We start from the raw sequence: 19,529 nt of genomic DNA on the forward strand, positions 1-19,529 counted from the left end.
TTGACAGATTTATCCTTGTGGTGGGTGGAATGTTTGAATAAAGAGGTGATATTCTAAATCATTATTTTCCCACATTTACAACCTGTCCTATACTTCAGCACTCCGTGTTGTCTGTCCTGAAGATGAATCTGTTTCATTGACTCATGGTTTATCAGGACGAGAACATGTAACATGTTGCAGAAGTACCTTATTTATTTCAACACATGCTTTTATTACTCTTGCCCCAAAAATTCTTGTCCGGAGTGTTCTATTGTTTCTTGTTCTTAGGGTGCAGGTTCTTCCATTTAGTGAGTCTGCCTACCGACTGTCTGTCATAGTGGTTCATTTTCTGCTGTGGTCTGTAAGTTTGTGCTGAGATGCATCTTTTGTAAGGGTTTAGTCAGTCCTGTGGAGAAGGCAATGGCAAGCCACTCCAGTACTCGTGCCTAGAAAATCGCATGGACAGAGGAGCCTGGTGGGCTGCGGTCCATGGGGTCGCTACTAGTCGGACACGACTGAGCAACTTCACTTTCACTTTTCACTTTCACACATTGGAGAAGGAAATGGCAAGCCACTCCAGTATTCTTGCCTGGAGAGTCCCAGGGACCTTGCCTGGAGAGTCCCAGGGACCTTGCCTGGAGAGTCCCAGGGACCTTGCCTGGAGAGTCCCAGGGACGGCGGAGCCTGGTCGGCTGCCGACTATGGGGTCGCACAGAGTCGGACACGACTGAAGCGACTTAGCAGGAGCAGCAGCAGCAGTCAGTCCTATGTGTGGAAGCATCCCTGCAGAGAGGTTCACATCTGCCTCTCCCAGTTCAGGACTATTGTTTCTTTTTAGATCTTTTTGCTTGGGGATGGTATAGCGATTCTCAACCATGAAGGCAGTGTGAATCTAGGCCCATACTCTGCCTGGTACTTGCCTGACAGGGTTCTGACTTCCCTCCACTGACTTTCTTCCCACTGCCCACGTTGATGTCAAGTATCCTTTGGCTTCCTGGCCAGTGAGCTAAGCTTTCATGTTCCTGGTTTCACAGATAGGGTGATTTCTCCTGAATTTTGGCTTTAGGAAGATTCTTCCAAATGGGACCTGTGGCTTGAAATCACCCCTCTGCATGGGTATTGAAAGTCCTTCTATTACAGCCACTGAGACCTGTAACAGGTTCCCTGAGTCATAGCTTCCATTTCTGTTCTCTGCTCTTTGATTTCCCTCTTTGTTTCTCACAACTGTAGGTTTTCCTCACTTGTTTCTAACTCAGTCCTTTATTTCCTGTGTTACTGGTTACATTTTGTCAAGCATTTCAGTGTGTTTGGATCTGGCCAGGATTGAGAGGCAGAAGATGCCATTGTATGTGCTGTGCTAAGTCACTGCAGTCATGTCTGACTCCTTGTGACCGTATGGACTGTAGCCTGCCAGACTCCTCTGTCCATGGGCTTCTCCAGGCAAGAATACTGGAGTGGGTTGCCATTTCCCCTTCCAGGGGATCTTCCAGATCCAGGGATCCAACCTGGATCCCTGCATTGCAGTCGGGTTCTTTAGCACTAGCATCACTTGTGAAGATGCTGTTATCTAATTTTAACTTATTTTAGATTTATATATATATATATTTTATCATATTTTTGTCAGCATGTGTCATATTTTGTGTACTGAGTACTTTGATAAATGAAGTCTTTGGCTATATTCCTTCCTCCAAGAAACTTGGTCCTAATGTAGGCCCTAGTGGAAACAAGAGTACGTACCTGATACAAAGGTAGTGCCAGATAATTAACCTACTTACGGAATAAAGGGGTTGGAAAAGGAATGGTAGAGTTAGGGAGATTAAAGTAAAATATGAAGGATGTTTAGAAGGTGACAGAGTTTACTGCATTAGATGCAAAGAAATGGGTCCAGCTTGAGGAGAACCTTGAAATGTCAAACCAAGAGGTTTAGATTGTATCTTATATGTAAGAACAAAAAGCTGTGAGAGGTTTTGGGTGGGAGAGACGTTTAATGTTTTATAATCTTAGTGTACTGTTTTGAAAGGCTAGCACATTGCTCTACTAAAGAAAAATTGCTGTGTTTTCCTTCTTTGACTTAGGAGAGGTTAAACTCAAGGCTTCACAGGTAGAAAAATGAGTATGCTTGATTGCCTTGTTTGTGTAGCCAAGAGGTTAGCTAGTCAGTCCAGACAGGGGCCAGGTCTGTCGTGAACTAGGAGAGCTGGCTGAGAACAGGAGTGGCCACCAGGGAAGCTCAGGCCTCTTCTCACAGGGTCTTCTTGACTGTTAAAAGTTATAAATTTCTTCAACTTTACAAATCACTATTTTGTCTTATTAAAGTAAATCCACCCAGGGGCATGTCTTATCCTTGGGCTTCCGTGGTGGCCCAGATGGTAAAGAATCTGCCTGCAGTGCAGGAGACTCAGGTTCAATCCCTAGGTTGGGAAGATCCCCTGGAGAAGGAAATGACAACCCACTCCAGTAGTCTTGCCTGGGAAGTCCCATGGACAGAGGAGCCTGGTGGGCTATAGTCCATGGGGTCACAGTTACTGAGCAACTAAGCACTTAGCATGGGTATATCTGCTGGCATGGTTTGACCCATAAGCTATGGGTTTGTAACGTTCATATAGAAAGGGTTCATTTATAATATTTTTATTACATTCTATCATAACATTTAAAAAATATATTAATTATTCAAAATTGTCCATGCAATTCGGAAAAAGTGACTGTTCTATTTGAGTGTTCTGTATCTAATAAGTAGCTGTTTCTCTATGATAATAATCTTGTTGGGATATTTGGCTTCCTAAGTTAGAAATAAAAATATTTTCTAAAACTCTTGTCTTACAGGTAAAAGAATGTCGTATTTCAATATTTGCACCTGAAATCAGGGTGTAACTGTCAGGCCACATGGATGAGTGCCAACCTTTGCATTTCCGGTGTGTATCCTGTGACCGTTCTGTCTGGGGTGAGTGATTTCTAAGAGGAGCTGGCAACCAACCAGATGCCAGCCAGCCATGGACTGCCCTCACAAATAATGCTGGGAGTTATAATAAATTAAACACTGTCTGGTGATCTGTGATGTGTAAGGCAGTTAATTTAGTTGGTCTGGATTAACTGTCAGCTCCAGAAAACTATATTCCCATAATGTGAAATCTGTACTTAGCATGTTCAGAAGTGAGTCATAATTAACAATAGGGAATTATTCGTTAAAATGTGAAGTTATAAAATGCCTAAGATCCTTTTGGATTTACAGCAGTATTTTAGTGGTTTGCCATATATTTTAAATAATTTTAATTTCAAAAGTTCAAGGACTTAGTATTTCTTGAAGGATAGTTATAATTTTGTACAAAATCGGGTTTCTTGGGTCATACGTCTTCCATTGCCTTATAATATCAGTTTTGCTTCCCGTATAGCATAAAATTGTATACATTTTCAGTATTCAGGTTTCTTAAAAGTACACTAGGTAGATTATTTAGAAATTCACATTTACAGTGAATTTTTTGTTTGTTTGTTTCATTCTGGGAAATTACATTGGGTAAAAAGCCAGTTTGTTACCTTATCCATGCATTTTTCTACTTATTTAAATTATTTTATTTTACCAAGCCATTCATTTTTTTAGAACATCCTTCAAAGAGTTCATGCGTCTTACTGAGGACACCTGACCTTTTGAAGCTTCATAATTCACACCTAGATGTCACCGGTCTTTCCCATGTTAACAGTTCTGACTATGTTTTATTATATGTGCCTTCGGCGCCGAGCCAGGACGGCTACAAGAGGAGAAATAATGAACAGCCATAGAACTGTAGAATCAAACAGCCGGACCTCCCCTCTAAATGCAGAGGTGGTCCAGTATGCCAAAGAGGTAGTGGATTTCAGCTCCCATTATGGGAGTGAGAATAGCATGTCCTATACCATGTGGAACTTAGCAGGTGTCCCAAATGTATTTCCAAGTTCCGGTGACTTTACTCAGACAGCTGTGTTTCGAACTTACGGAACATGGTGGGATCAGTGTCCCAGTGCTCCTGTGCCATTCAAGAGGACGCCAGCAAATTTCCAGAGCCAAGACTATGTGGAACTTGCTTTTGAACAACAGGTGTATCCTACAGCTGTTCACGTTCTGGAAACCTATCATCCTGGAGCAGTCATTAGAATTCTAGCTTGTTCTGCAAATCCCTATTCCCCAGGTCCACTGGCTGACGTCAGGTAAGACTCATTTTTTTTTAATGACCACATTTTACTGCTGAAAGATGGTGGTGGTTTCAGTACTGGAGGTCTTTTTTCATTGAAATTGTTCTGTTAGGTAATTTAAACAAATTCAATTTTTAAACTTTTCCCTTTTCTGATAGGGAAAGAAGGATCAGATAAATTTAATGCATTCTTTATACCTCACCCCATAATAACCATGGATTGTGAGATTTGTGTGTGAGTTTACTATAAATGAAAAGCATGATTTGAACTAACTGGAACATGAGCCAATCTGAGAAGTTAGTTGGAAGTAAGATTTCTAACATATTTTCAAACAGGCATCATGTTATTGCTTTTAAACACTTTGGTTAACTCAAAGTCAGCCTACAGAGTAATACTTTAGAGGAGGTCCTTAGGGGATTAGCTTCAGTGCTAAATGGATGTTTTTGTAACAAGTATATTCATTTAAAAATAAATGCTGCCTTAAGTGTTCATGCATTCTCCCTAAAAACCTATTTATTTACATCATTGATTTGCATCATGGAGCCTCTCTCTTCCTCTCTTGTTTCTGTAGTTCAGCCTCCTGATTTTTTAGAATCTAATTATTTGACTAGGTAATTATATTCAGTAATCTAAAAAGTACATAATGCATTCTTATACCCTGTTCTCCACGTCCCTAGGATCCACCCTGCACTCAAAGAAACCACTTTTATCCACTTCCTTTGCATTGTTCCAGAGTTTTATTATGCATATATAAACAAATACAAATATATTCACTTTACTTTTCTTTATACGCAAAAATAAGCACACCGTTTACATTATTCTACACCTTATTTGTTTCACTTAGTGGTATATATTGGATCTTTTCATATAAATGCAGAGAGCTTCCTTATTCTTTTCTACAGTTGCAAGTAATGTGTAGTGTATGTATGCACCAACTTATTAACCCCTCCCCTATTGATGGCTTCTTAGTTGTTTCCATACTTTGCTATTATTAATATTAATGCAATGAATAACCTTGCCATTGAGTCACTTTGCATGTGTACAAGCATGCATGTGGGTAACTTGCGAGAAATTTTGCTGGGCCAAGGGTCTGTGTATTTGTAGTGTTAACACGTGCCAGATTTCCCTTCAAGGAGGCTCAACCTATTTATAGTCCCACCAGCAGTGTACGTGCATGCATGTTTTACTAAAGCCTCACCTGTAGAGTGTTTTAAGAAATTTTAGCGTTTTTGTTAATTTGGTAGGTGAAAAATGTTATCTCGTGTTAACTTTAAGTTAAAATTCTTTTGTCATCTGTGAGGTTGAATGTTTTCTCGTTTTTAAGAGCCATTTATATTTCCTTCTCCTTGAACTGTCTATCATGTTATTAATATTTGTCCATTTTCTATTACTTGATCTTACCAGTTTTAAATCTTTATTTTGCTTCATTTATTCATTCACTAAATATTTGAGTGTCTACCATGTACTAAGCATTGTTCTCTGTGTTGAGGTACGTAATGAACAATGAACAAAATAGAAAAAAATCTCTGCCCTTATGAGCTTATTCTAGGCCAAGAGCAGTTTGTGAGCACCTGTTAAACTGTAGGAGCTCAACTGCCCATGGAGGAGGAGTAGGGGAGCAGATCTGGTATGGCCTAACACACTCCTCCCTTTGAGTTGAGAAGAGGTTCTTGTCTCCTCAGCTCCAAAAAGCACCTCCCAGGCTACCAGGAAGCAAATGCAGAATACAGCTCAGCTCAAGCTGGACACTGCTGGTATAATCTTTATTCATTCTTATAAGAACAAATTTGATAATTCATTGTCAACAATGTTATTAATGAATCAGTTTTTAAAACACAGAAAACCAGTATCCTTTATTATACAGACTTTTTTCTGAAAGGGGATGCTTTGAATTTCTTTGAATAGGATGCTTGCTTATGTGAAAACTGTGTTGTTGGACTCTGTCATTCTCTGCCTCTTTCCTACAAAGCTATCTACTTATTCCCTAAAAAGATGAATCAGTATCTGGATAAGATATAAAACTTAATTTCTGTGTAACTGACTGTGACTATAAATCGTGCTCTTGGGTTCCTAGCTGAGAGCTGTAGTGTGTGATTGTGATGAAAATGACAACTTTATATTTACAGATGTAAGTCTACTTTGCTTAACTGATTTTTAGCCTTATTCCACAGAAAACACCATTAGCTTTTGAGGAAAAGAATCTAACTAATATGTATTACTTCAGGATAAAAAAAGGGCCTAAAGTTTTTACTGATTATGAAATCAGTTTCATTGTTTAAAAAACTTGTTAGAAAATACCCCACGATTTGTATAAAAAACCCCACAGTTCTTCTGCCCAGATTTAATAAGTGTTAGCATTTTGGTGAATATTTAGACAGAAACATTGATTGAACACCTTCTCTGCCCGCTCGCTGCTGGGAACAAAACAGAGGGCTGGACCGATGTGGGTCTTGTTCTTTGAGTTTTACAGGCCAGCCTGGAAAAGGGCTGGGGAACTGCCGGGTGCATGTGCTGACAGAGGGAAGCCTGTGGGGCTCAGAGAAGTCCTCCCAGAGTAAGTGACTTACTTGGGACTGAGGGTTGAGTAAGGCTTTAATTTGGGTAGGAAAGGTGAAGTGAGAACAGCACATGCAAAAGTGGAATCATGAGGTGAAATCTTGGTGTTTCAAGAAGTGAGACAAGTCCCAGAGTGGAGAGAACAAGCTGTCAAGGGGCCACAAGCTCTGGAAAATCGTAGAGCTCTTGGATCCAGTTTCCCAGAAGCAGACCTGAGAAGACTATTCCTCCGCCAAGGATTTGTTAGGAAAGTGCTCCTGGAGAAACCAGTAAGGGAGAAGGGAAAGTACTGTAAGGAAGGGAAGAAGGCAAGGATGCAGTGTCCTGTGAAATCGCAGTCAGCCTGGAGGCTGAGTTGCCAGGGAGCTGGACTTGGACAGCCCTGCTCGTCTGTCTTGGGCTGTGAACTAGGGGAGTGGGAAGGAGATGAAAGTCTTCCAGAGACCTGCTACTCTCCGTGAAGAGGCTCTGGGAGCCCATGTGGTTCTCTGTAGAAGGCTGCAATTGGGAGCCCTAAGGAGCAAGGCTGCAGATCTGGGGTATGAGCACAGAACAACCAGGAAATAAGCCGAGCGTAGGTAGAGAAAGTCAGCTCTAATACACTGGTAGACATAATGTATTGATAATAAAAGAGAACTGGTACAGAGTTGTCAGATTATTTACTTTGCTACCAATGTCGTTTTCATCACTGTCATTTCATAAAAGAAACCCCAGTTTATACTGAGAAATTAGCATGCTCAGAATCTCAAATAAAGAGCAGTTGGCAACTTTACACGTACGTGTGTGTGTATGTGTGTGCTGAGTCTCTCAGTCATGTCTGATTCTGACTGTGACCCTGTGGACTGTAGCCCACTAGGCTCCTCTGTCCATGGGATTTTCCTGGCAGGATTACTGGAGCAGGTTGCCTTTTCCTTCTCCAGGGGATCTTTGTGACCCAGGGATCAAACCTGAGTCTTCTGCATTGCAGGCGGTTTCTTAACCACTGAGCCACCTGGGAAGCCCTTATTTCCACCTTAGGGCTCAGCAAGTAAGAGAGTGTGTTGGAGTAGTTCAAGAATTTGTTAATGGGAAATGAACATGTCCCAGAAAATTGAAAAGCAATCTTTCCCCATTTTGTCTGATTACATTTCTTATATTCGGTGAGTAAAGTGGGAAAGTTATAAGTAGTCCTGTAAGATCTCAAAGTCTTTTGACTTCTTGCCTAGTGTTCTACCAAGAGAAAAGAAAATCGTATAGAGTGTCCTGGTCCTGAGGATAAGATCTTAATAGATGCTTATGTAAGAGTCAGAAAAAAGGCAAGTGCAGGGTTACACATTGGAAGAGAGAGACAGGGAAAAGAGAAGAGAAATTGAGGTCAAACTGATTGGAATAAAGCTATTTGGGGTTAAAATTTAGTGGTACTCTTGAGTGTTGAAAGCATTTTCACTATATAATATTGAAGTTAAGAAAGCAGGGAGAAAGAAAATGGCTGTCACAGGATTTGCTGCCAAAGGAAGTTGCTTAAGCAGTGATTTCACAGATTGGTCATGATCTGGTCCCCTTGACTTTGTGAAGCATGATTTTGTGATTTAAGTCAGAAATAATCAGACCTTTTACTGGTTCTTTTTAAAGCAGATGCCAGTTTGTTAGTGCCCTTTAGTGGCGGGCTGAGAAACACAGAGTGAGTTAAGTACACCTCTTAGAATACTTTAATTTTATTCTTGTTTTCCTATTCTCCCCTTTCACTTTCAGCTGGTAAAATGGAAGAGTGTTGGCAAGAGATCTTTCTTTGTGCTGACTACTAGATGTGCTTAGTAACCAGGAAGAATTTTGGTTACAGGGAAGTAATTTGCATCCGTGGGCCTGGCTTCCAACCTGAATATGTTAGAAAACTTGCTTTCTCCAGTTTCTGTTGAGAAACATCTCTCTCCCTGTCTTGTCCACCTGCTGCTTCCTGGGAGCCCTGGAGAGACTTCCTCAGTGGGTAACAGCAGGTCAGCAGTTACAGAGGCAGAGTGTCTGGTGTCCAAGCTCTGGACACATAGTAGGCATTCAGTACGATCAAGAGAAGAAGAAATACGTGAACTGGTGAAGAGAATGCTGATCCGTCCGTTCCGTCGCTCAGTCGTGTCCGACTCTATGCGACCCTGTGGACTGTAGCCTACCAGGCTTCTCCGTCCATGGGATTCTCCAGGCAAGAATACTGGAGTGGGTTACCATTTCCTTCTCCAGGGGATCTTCCCGACCCAGGGATTGAACCCAGGTCTCCTGCATTGAAGGCAGATGCTTTAACCTCTGAGCCACCAGGGAAGCCCAGAGAATGCTGATACCACCCCGGAATTAAGTGCTTCAAATGCAGATGAAGCACATTCTGATGGGGATTCCACACTAAGTTCTGTACATGCGACTGTAGATTTAAAATAATTGTTTGTCACATTTGTCCAGTAGAGAAATATACTGTATGGGCAGATAAAGTTAGCATATAAATGTGCAGACTACAGAAGCCATGATTTAGAGCGGTTTAATCTCATCAGCGCAGCTCTGAGTCTAGAGGATTTAAGAGAGTCAGGGCTGTCTCATGGAAAATTATGTGTAAGTGTGTATGTTTGTGTGTATTACGTGTACACAGGCATGCACATGTGCATTTATTTGTATCTGCTTGCTTGCTTTCACTCACTAGTTTTTAAAATTCAGGCTTTAGTTTTCTAAACAGAAAGATTTTGGCATAGGAAATACAACCAATATTTTAGAATAGTCATTATTTTGTAATATAATAACATTTTATAACCTATGAAAATATTGAATCATTGTGTTGTATACCTGAAACCAATGTTATAAATCAACTATATGATAATTTTAAAAAGATATTGATATATTCTCTTGTTAGGTAGATATCTTTCTAACTTTAAAATAATATAGTCTAGTTCTGTTGGAATTTTAAACAAAAAATCACTTTAGTGCAGATACCCCTAAATCAATTGTATTGGTCTCATAGTTAATGTTAATTTAAATGGCCACAGACCTATAAAGTTATTTTTCATCTTTTTAGCACTTTTCTTAGCTACTTTTTAGGTTATCAAGAAAAATAAAATATAATTAATGATACCTGAATTTTTTTATGTTTAGACATTTAAAAACTGATGATTTGATATTATTCTACTTTAAGTATGCTATCATATTTAAACTTATGATTTATTTATAATTAAATATGTAATATTTATACTATCTAAAGTCAGAAGCAAAAGTGATGCTAACCCTTATATGTTTAAACATGCTAGAAATGTTAAGGAAGTCTTTTTAAAGTATCATCTTAATGTCCATTTTGCAAAGTAGAGGGGGGGAGACTTTAGTAGATTAATACATTATTTCAATAGAATATTTCTGCTCTAATCAATGCTTGTTTTCAAGCTTATATTTGTAATTTTATAATGTAATTTGTGTTATAATGCAGGTCTAGCTTTGCATAAAGAACATGTTTTGTCTGTCTTTATTTATTGCAAAGGACCTGGCAGAGGTGATTTCTGTATTACATTTTCAGTGTTTCTGTTAAGCTTCATAAAAACTTCTCATTGAAGCTAAACAGTAAAACAGGCTGGTTTTGTCCACTTGTGCTGTGAACCAGTGCAGGCAGTTATTTCACAGGGTCCTGAGTGGTCCTTGCTTCTTGGACGTGAGAAAAACCTCCAACATCACTTGATGTCATTTTCTAGCAGCAACAAAAGGATGAGCAAAACCGAAGTCGGAGTTTTCTCATACCTTCTGCCATGTACTCCAGGATTCTTGGAAACATTCTGTCCAAAGTTAGGAAGGCATTTCCCTATGAACATGGTTTTAAATGTTTCATACTTCTGTTCCTATATGGCTAGCTCTGTTGAACTGCCTGGATCTTCAGTAGAGTGTTCAGATCAATACCATTGTTAGAAACCCTTAAGATTTTTGTATTTAGACTTTAGGAGCACTTCTTAATCTAGGCTGCCATTTCAAATTTGCTCTTCTGCCTTGTCACAGAAAGTGAGAATGCTCATCCTGCTTTCGTTTCCCTCTTAAATCTGCCACAACCTGCCGTGTTCCTTGAACTGTTCCCCTGCCTCCCAAGGTTGATTATATAGCAGGGCCAGTCTCTCTATTCCTACTTCCAGGTTGTCTCTAAATATAAATACTCAGAGTCCCTTTATGTGTTTGATGGGTTTTATCCCTAGTGTTCAGGAGAGAAGTAGCAAATCTCACAAATATGGGGTGATTTTAAGGGTTCTGTTAACTATAAAAGTTCCTACTCTTATTGTCAGTGATATGTTTACTGGAATCCCCATTGAGTTTCTGCCTTATGCTTTTATTCCTAAAGGTAGAAATTACCAAAATTCCCTTCTCGTGAAATTGGTGCTATATGCCTATCTTGCTCCCATCTTGGCCTAAAGACCATTATGGTACTTGTATGTCGATGACTTCTATAGTCTTGGCTCAGATTTCTTCCCAGAGTTTCACACTTTTGTATATTTCAGCTTCCTCATTGCTTTGCTGTAGTCAATTTTTACATAGGTATCAATAAGTCATTGGGGCAAGGAAATGAACTGACAATATACTGGAAGCAAGAAAATTTGATGTGAATAATAAGCATATGAAAACATCTTAAGTGTTATTAATAGTAAATTATAAATTATGTCACAGAGATATGGGTCACTATGAATTTAGAGTTTTCTTTTAAAAAAAACAGAGAATACTGGGAACTCCCTGGTGGTCCAGTGGTTAAGACTCCAGGCTCCCAAGGAAGGGCGCCTGGGTTCAATCCCTGGTCAGGTAATTAGATCCCACATACTGCAACCAAAGATCCTGAATGCTGTAACTGACACCTGGCACAGCCAAATAAATAAATATATACATAAAAATAGAGGATGCTTTCAGTGGTTATTCTTACATACTGTTGGCATAAGCTGCTTTGAAAATAGTTTGCAGTATTTATTGGGAGACTTAAAAGTGTACTTAGACCTTGACATAAAATCTGTATTTAAAAATTCTGCCAGCTAAAGTAAATTTAAACAGCAAAAGAAGTTTATTGAAGTATTTTTGTCTGTGTTTTTAATTTTATCTGATACATTAGAAAAAACTATTAGAAAAATGGTTATTTATGCCATATATGTGAGAGTATATATATATTTAATGATGCTATGTTATGAAGAATCTTTAAACAATTTTGGAAAATAATTTTATAAGAATATCTGTAAAGACATAGAATATGAGTTAGTCCTTGAAGAAAAGATGGGCTGATGATTGTAATTTAGGCATTTCATTGATTGGAGAGGCAACATGAGCAAATACCTTTCTGTGAAAATAAATTTATTATCTGGAAAGTAGTGATTAACCTGGCTGAATAGTGGAAGTTCATTTTGAAGAAACAGGAGAAAATGTTACTTACCTGTTTACATGTTAGCTAGTTGCTAGGTCTGGAGGGTACAAGGATGACTCAAAGATGACAATAGTGGAAATTTAGGAGAAGGGCATATATGAGACAGTTTCATGAAAACTTTGATAAAACTTAATGACTGGGTAAAAGAAAATCAAGGATAATGAAAATTTTGAATTTGTATTATGCCAGTAACAGAAACAGGAAAGGATACCTTTATGAGGCAAGGTGGTGAGTTTAGTTTTCACAGTTGGTTTAGGGCATACACACAGGACTGCTTGCTTTCTTTTTTTTAAAGTTAATTAATTAATTTATTCCATCTTTAGAATGTATGCATTTTCCAGTGCACAACATTCCCCCTTACCTTACTGGTTACATCCCAGGATCTTAGAGGTATGAATATAAAGAGCTTTGGAAAGTGAAAGTTGCTCAGTCATGTCTGACTCTTTGCAACCCCATGGGCTATACAGTCCAGTCCATGGAATTCTCCAGGCCAGAATACTGGAGTGGGTAACCTTTCCCTTCTCCAGGGGATCTTCCTGACCCAGGAATCGAACCAGGGCCTCCTGCATTGCAGGTGGATTCTTTACCAGCTGGGCTATCGGGTGTGGCTGCAGTGGGTCTTCATTGCTCCACAGGCTTTCTCTAGTTGCGGCAAGTGGGGGCTTCTCTTTGTCGCAGTGCTCGGGTTTCTTATGAGGGTGCCTTCCCTTGTTGCGGATCCCAGGCTCTAGGCATGTGGGCTAGGTAGTTGCAGCATATGGCTTAGTTGCTTCGTGGCATGTGAGATCTTCCCAGACCAGGGATTGAACCTGTGTCCCCTGCATTGGCGTGCAGAATCTTATCCACTGCACTATCAGGGAAGTCCAGGAGTGCTTTCTTTTATGTGCTTTATTTTTTATTTTTTTTATTGGAGGCTAATTACTTTACAATATTATATTAGTTGGTTTTGCCATACATTGACATGAATCTGCCCCGGGTGTACATGTGTTCCCCATCTTGAACCCCCCTCTCACCTCCCTCCCCATCCCATCCCTCTGGGTCATCCCAGTGCACCAGCCCCGAGCATCCTGTCTCATGCATCGAACCTGGACTGGCAATTCATTTCACATATAATAATATACATATTTCAGTGTCATTCTCCGAAATCATCCCACCCTCGCCCTCTCCCACAGAGTCTAAAAGACTGTTCTATACACCTGTGTCTCTTTTGCTGTCTCGTATACAGGGTTATAGTATACGGAGTATGCAATAGCAAGCCACTCCAGTACTCTTGCCTAGAAAATCACATGGACAGAGGAGCCTGGTGGGCTGCAGTCCATGGGGTCGCTACTAGTCAGACACGACTGAGCGACTTCACTTTCACTTTTCACTTTCACACATTGGAGAAGGAAATGGCAACCCACTCCAGTGTTCTTGCCTGGAGAATCCCAGGGATGGCGGAGCCTGGTCGGCTGCCATCTATGGGGTCACACAGAGTTGGACACAACTGAAGCGACTTAGCAGCAGCAGTAGCAGCATACAGGGTTATCGTTATCATCTTTCTAAATTCCATATGTATGCGTTAGTATACTGTATTGGTGTTTTTCTTTCTGGCTTACTTCATTCTGTATAATAGGCTCCAGTTTCATCCGCCTCATTAGAACTGATTCAAAGTATTCTTTTTAATGGCTGAATAATACTCCATTGTGTATATGTACCAAAGCTTTCTTATTTCATGTGCTTTAATACTTGGAGTTTACTTTTCTGTAAAATTGAATGTTGTTTATGTACCTCTGACTAGTGATTCCAGTTTTTAACTAACTGTGAAATCTGCCTAAAATGACTTTCTAAGGAGTTGTAAAAATAATTTAAGTATAATGTCTATGGCATTTAGATTTAAAATTTTTTCATGTCCTTGGAATAATTATTGGTTTGATTGTATCTATCTGTTTTGTTTAGTGGTTTTGCTTCACACTGGAACATATTGGGCATGAGCCCCTAACTTTACGCTAACAGAAAATGTCATTCTAAATGGTATTATAGAGAAATTTCTTTCTTTGACAGATGGGAGACTCTTTGGTCAGAGAAACCTACGAAGGTGAATGCTTCCCAAGCTCGCCAGTTTAAGCCTTGTATTAAGCAGATAAATTTTCCTACAAATCTTATACGCCTGGAAATAAATAGTTCTCTTCTGGATTACTACACTGAATTAGATGCAGTTGTGTTGCATGGTACGAAGGACAAGCCCATGCTTTCTCTCAAGACTTCACTTATTGACATGAATGATCTAGAGGAAGATGACTATGAAGAAAAGGATGATTGTGAAATGGACCATCTGAACAAAAAGTTTAGCAGTACTGCTCTCAGGGAAGGGCCAAGTAATGGATATTTTGATAAACTACCCTATGAGGTAAGCCAAAGATATTCAGTAGCAATAGTGGACATACTATCATTTAAAAATATTTAGATATTAATGTTTATTTTGCTGAATGTCAGAGAAATTGGAGCATTAGGGAAGTATACATAATCTGATGTATTGTGTGTTTTGACTTTGGAAAAACTAGACAAAATTGTGTTCAGTAATTGGATTGACTTTAGTGATTCTGGACAAATTCTTAGATATATGTTGTTTTATCACTGATTAATAATAACCAAAATACATAAAGCAGTAATAAATTACACTCCACTTTAATTCACAGTTACACAGCATAAGCATGGGCAATATGTGTTTAACATGATAACAGTTATTTTAAAGATGATTTGTTGTGAAAATAGTATTAATACGGTTGTGAGAGGAATCCTTATTCTGTTTAATAGTGCACAGTTTTTCCAAGTGTAACTTACTCTTCTCTGCTAACTCTATTCTATATTCTTCTAACTAGCTATAATTTTTGGTCTAGACACGTACAGGGAGGCTTTACCTAAAGTCTTGTTTTCGGTGTGTCTCCGCAGCGTTGTTTCTAGGGTATATTTAGCACTCCTGGCTCCCAGGCATCCAATACCATTAGCACATCTCCTGGAATGGGGGTGGGGCCAGGCATTTCTGTCCCCTGCTGAGAAGAGCTGTGTGTGGTTTAAAATATTAATAATATAATCAGATCTTTTAAAGAAAATTTTCTAAACTCAAACTATTGTGGAGAGGGCTATGATGTAGATGAAACTGACCAGGAAATCTCTGAGGAATATTCATACTCTGAGGGTATGAATAAAGGGTCAAAAACAGAATTCTAGAATTACGAACATCTAAAGTCATGTATCGGAGAAGGCAGTGGCAAGCCACTCCAGTAGTATTGCCTAGAAAATCCCATGGATGGAAGAGCCTGGTAGGCTATAGTCCATGGGGTCGCTAAAGGTCGGACACGACTGAGCGACTTCACTTTCGCTTTTCACTTTCACACATTGGAGAAGGAAATGGCAACCCACTCCAGTGTTCTTGCCTGGAGAATTCCAGGGACGGGGGAGCCTGGTGGGCTTCCGTCTATGGGGTCACACACAGTCGGACACGACTGAAGTGACTTAGCAGCAGCAGCAAGGTCATGTATGGATGTGAGAGTTGGACTGTGAAGAAAGCTGATCGCCGAAGAATTGATGCTTTTGAACTGTGGTGCTAGAGAAGACTCTTGAGAGTCCCTTGGACTGCAAGGAGATCCAACCAGTCCATTCTAAAGGAGATCAATCCAGGGTGTTCATTGGAAGGACTGATGCTAAAGCTGAAACTCCAATACTTTGGCCACCTCATGTGTCGAGTTGACTCACTGGAAAAGAGTCTGATGCTGGGAGGGATTGAGGGTGGGAGGAGACGGGGACGACAGAGAATAAGATGGCTGGATGGCATCACCGACTCTGTGGACATGAGTTTGAGTGAACTCCGGGAGTTGGTGATGGACAGGGAGGCCTGGCGTGCTGTGATTCATGGGGTTGCAAAGAGTCGGACACGACTGAGCGACTGAACTGAACTGAACTGAACTGAAGAGTCAAATACAGGCAGACAAGTCAGAACAGGTACTTGGGACAAAGATGAGAGTGTCTTAAAAGCTGCGATAGGAAGCTCAAGAGGTATAGAGGACATAAAATGGGTGTGGTCTGCTACACTGCTGCAGAGAGCTCGGTGACAGTGGCCCCTGCTTTTGGTCATCTGGAGAGCTTTGGTAATCCTTTACCATTATCAGTTCACTGGAACTATGACCATAGGTGAGAGATGGGAAAAACTTGGCCATATCTGGTTAAGGCATCAAGGAGCGGAGAAGAAGCAGAGACAAAAATATCTGCTGTCTGAGCATAAGCAGAAAAAAAACTTCCGTTAATATACTCTAATTATGGGCTATAACATGGATAAGACTGTTCACCAATAGTGAATAATACTTGGCATCCTGAATAACACTCTCGTCCTTCATGTGATATTCAGAGAAGGGCTTATCAAAAGGGAGAGTATGACATTTTTATAAATATTATTTGCTCTAATTTATCATTTAAAAGGAGAAAAGATGGGTGGCAGAAGATGCAACAGAGTAGGAAGGTTGCTGTTTGTAACACAGGTTGGGAGAGATTTCACATGTTTTTAAGCTGTAGGGAAGGAGACTGTAGAGAGTTAAAGCTTCTAGTACATGAAGGGGGTTTAGTCAATACAACAGAGTCACGTGGAAGAACTAGGAGATAGAATTAGTCGCCTTGAAGGACATTAAATAGCCATGATGAAAGCAGTGTGATGTATAGAGAGTTAATACTTCAAAACACCAAGTGATTTCACAGTGAGTAAAAGGAGAAACTGTTTTTAAGAGTTACCCAAATTGTAAGTACTTCAAGTTATTTTAAGGGGGGAAAAAAAACCACATTTAAATAAATATGCCAAGTGATATCATCTTTCCATAGTTGAAAATAATTGTATTACGAGTAGAATGAATTTTGAGGGCAGATCAACGTTTTTGAGTCCTTTCCTACATTCAGTTGAGTTCAGTTGCTCAGTCGTGTCCGACTCTTTGCGACCCCATGAATTGCAGCACACCAGGCCTCCCTGTCCATCACCAACTCCCGGAGTACACTCAAACTCACCTCCATCGAGTCGGTGATGCCATCCAGCCATCTCATTCTCTGTCGTCCCCGTCTCCTCCTGCCCCCAATCCCTCCCAGCATCAGTCTTTTCCAGTGAGTCAACTCTTCGCATGAGGTGGCCAAAGTATTGGAGTTTCAGCTTTAGCATCAGTCCTTCCAATGAACACCTAGGACTGATCTCCTTTAGAATGGACTGGTTGGATCTTGCAGTCCAAGGGACTGAAGAGTCTTTTCTAGCACCACAGTTCAAAAGGATCAATTCTTCGGCGATCAGCTTTCTTCACAGTCCAACTCTCACATCCATACATGACCACGGGAAAAACCATAGCCTTGACTAGACGGACCTTGGTTGGCAAAGTAATATCTCTGATTTTTAATATGCTATCTAGGTTGGTCATAACTTTCCTTGCAAGGAGTAAGCATCTTTTAATTTCATGGCTGCAATCAGCATCCCATTTTGGAGCCCCCCAAAATAAAGTCTGACACTGTTTCCACTGTTTGCCCATCTATTTCCCATGAAGTGATGGGACCAGAAGCCATGATCTTGGTTTTCTGATTGTTGAGCTTTAAGCCAACTTTTTCACTCTCCTCTTTCACTTTCATCAAGAGGCTTTTGAGTTCCTCTTCACTTTCTGCCATAAGGGTGGTGTCATCTGCATATCTGAAGTTATTGATATTTCTCCCAGCAATCTTGATTCCAGCCTGTGCTTCTTCCAGCCCAGCGTTCCTCATGATGTGCTCTGCATAGAAGTTAAATAAGCAGGGTGACAATATACAACCTTGACGTACTCCTTTTCCTATTTGGAACTAGTCCATTGTTCCATGTGCAATTCTAACTGTTGCTTCCTGACCTGCATACAAGTTTCTCAAGAGGCAGGTCAGGTGGTCTGGTATTCCCATCTCTTTCAGAATATTCCACAGTTTGTTGTGATCCACACAGTCAAAGGCTTTGGCATAGTCAGTGAAGCAGAAATAGATGTTTTTCTGGAACTCTCTTGCTTTCTCCATGATCCAGCGGATGTTGGCCATTTGATCTCTGGTTCCTCTGCCTTTTCTAAAACCTGCTTGAACATCTGGGAGTTCATGGTTCACGTATTGCTGAAGCCTGGCTTGGAGAATTTTGAGCATGACTTTACTAACATGTGAGATGAGTGCAATTGTGTGGTAGTTTGAGCATTCTTTGGCATTGCCTTTCTTTGGGATTGGAATGAAGACTGACCTTTTCCAGTCCTGTGGCCACTGCTGAGTTTTCCAAATTTGCTGGCATATTGAGTGCATCACTTTCACAGCATCATCTTTCAGGAATTGAAATAGCTCAACTGGAATCCCATCACCTCCACTAGCTTTGTTCGTAGTGATGCTTTCTAAGGCCCACTTGACTTCACATTCCAGGATGTCTGGCTCTAGGTGAGTGATCACACCATCATGATTATCTTGGTTGTGAAGATCTTTTTTGTACAGTTCTTCTGTGTATTCTTGCCACCTCTTCTTAATATCTTTTGCTTCTGTTAGGTCCATACCATTTCTGTCCTTTATCGAGCCCATCGTTGCATGAAGTGTTCCCTTGGTATCTCTAATTTTCTTGAAGAGATCTCTTGTCTTTCCTATTCTGTTGTTTTCTTCTATTTCTTTGCATTGATTGCTGAAGAAGGCTTTCTTATCTCTCCTTGCTATTCTTTGGAACTCTGCATTCAGATGCTTATATCTTTCCTTTTCTCCTTTGCTTTTGGCTTCTCTTCTTTTCACAGCTATTTGTAAGGCCTGCTCAGACAGCCATTTTGCTTTTTTGCATTTCTTTTCCATGGGGATGGTCTTGGTCCCTGTCTCCTGTACCATGTCATGAACCTTTGTCCATAATTCATCAGGCACTCTATCAATCAGATCTCGTCCCTTAAATCTATTTCTCACTTCCACTGTATAATCATAAGGGATTTGATTTCGGTCATACCTGAATGGTCTAGTGGTTTCCCCTACTTTCTTCAATTTAAGTCTGAATTTCCTACATTGCATGGTGTCAAATGGTACTTTAGACTCGGATGTTTTTGTTGTTAGTCGCTAAGTCGTGTCTGACTCTTTTGTGACTCCATGGACTGTAGCCCGCCAGGCTCCTCTGTCCATGGGATTTCCTAGACAAGAGTACTGGAGTGGGTTGCCATTTCCTTCTCCAGGAGATCTTCCTGACCCAGGGATTGAACCCACGTCTCCTGCATTGGCAGATGGATTCTTTACCACTGAGTCACCTGGAAAGTCTCTTAGGCTAGCATAACCCCATATAAAAACATGTTTGACAGACACTAGCTACTGGATGAGTAATGATTAATGGGTATTAAAGCCTGTTATTTTTCACTTAATCAAAATCCAAAAGTGCTTTTTCACATGCCAATGTCATGGTCTCAGTAATTTCATTATTCTTTTTCTATTT

The 19,529-nt window shown here is 40.2% G+C and overlaps 1 protein-coding gene across 4 annotated transcripts in view; it reads left to right on the forward strand.

Moving 5' to 3' along the window:
* FBXL4 (F-box and leucine rich repeat protein 4) overlaps positions 1–19,529 on the forward strand; it is an 80,271-nt gene that overhangs the window by 18,151 nt on the left and 42,591 nt on the right. The window contains exons 2-4 of one of the 4 annotated variants that reach the window (XM_055433201.2): positions 2,803–2,920; positions 3,559–4,158; positions 14,123–14,468. In XM_055433201.2, the coding sequence (XP_055289176.2) occupies positions 3,647–4,158; positions 14,123–14,468 (858 nt within the window). In that variant the 5' untranslated portion in view covers positions 2,803–2,920; positions 3,559–3,646. The remainder of the gene's footprint in view (positions 1–2,802; positions 2,921–3,558; positions 4,159–14,122; positions 14,469–19,529) is intronic. The other 3 variants (XM_055433199.2, XM_088840701.1, XM_055433200.2) reach the window with 3 other exon arrangements.

Source organism: Moschus berezovskii, chromosome 10 (genome assembly GCF_049115385.1).
Source record: "Moschus berezovskii isolate FMDL1 chromosome 10, NW_MosBer_1.0, whole genome shotgun sequence".
In the NCBI taxonomy this organism is placed as follows: Eukaryota; Metazoa; Chordata; class Mammalia; order Artiodactyla; family Moschidae; genus Moschus; species Moschus berezovskii.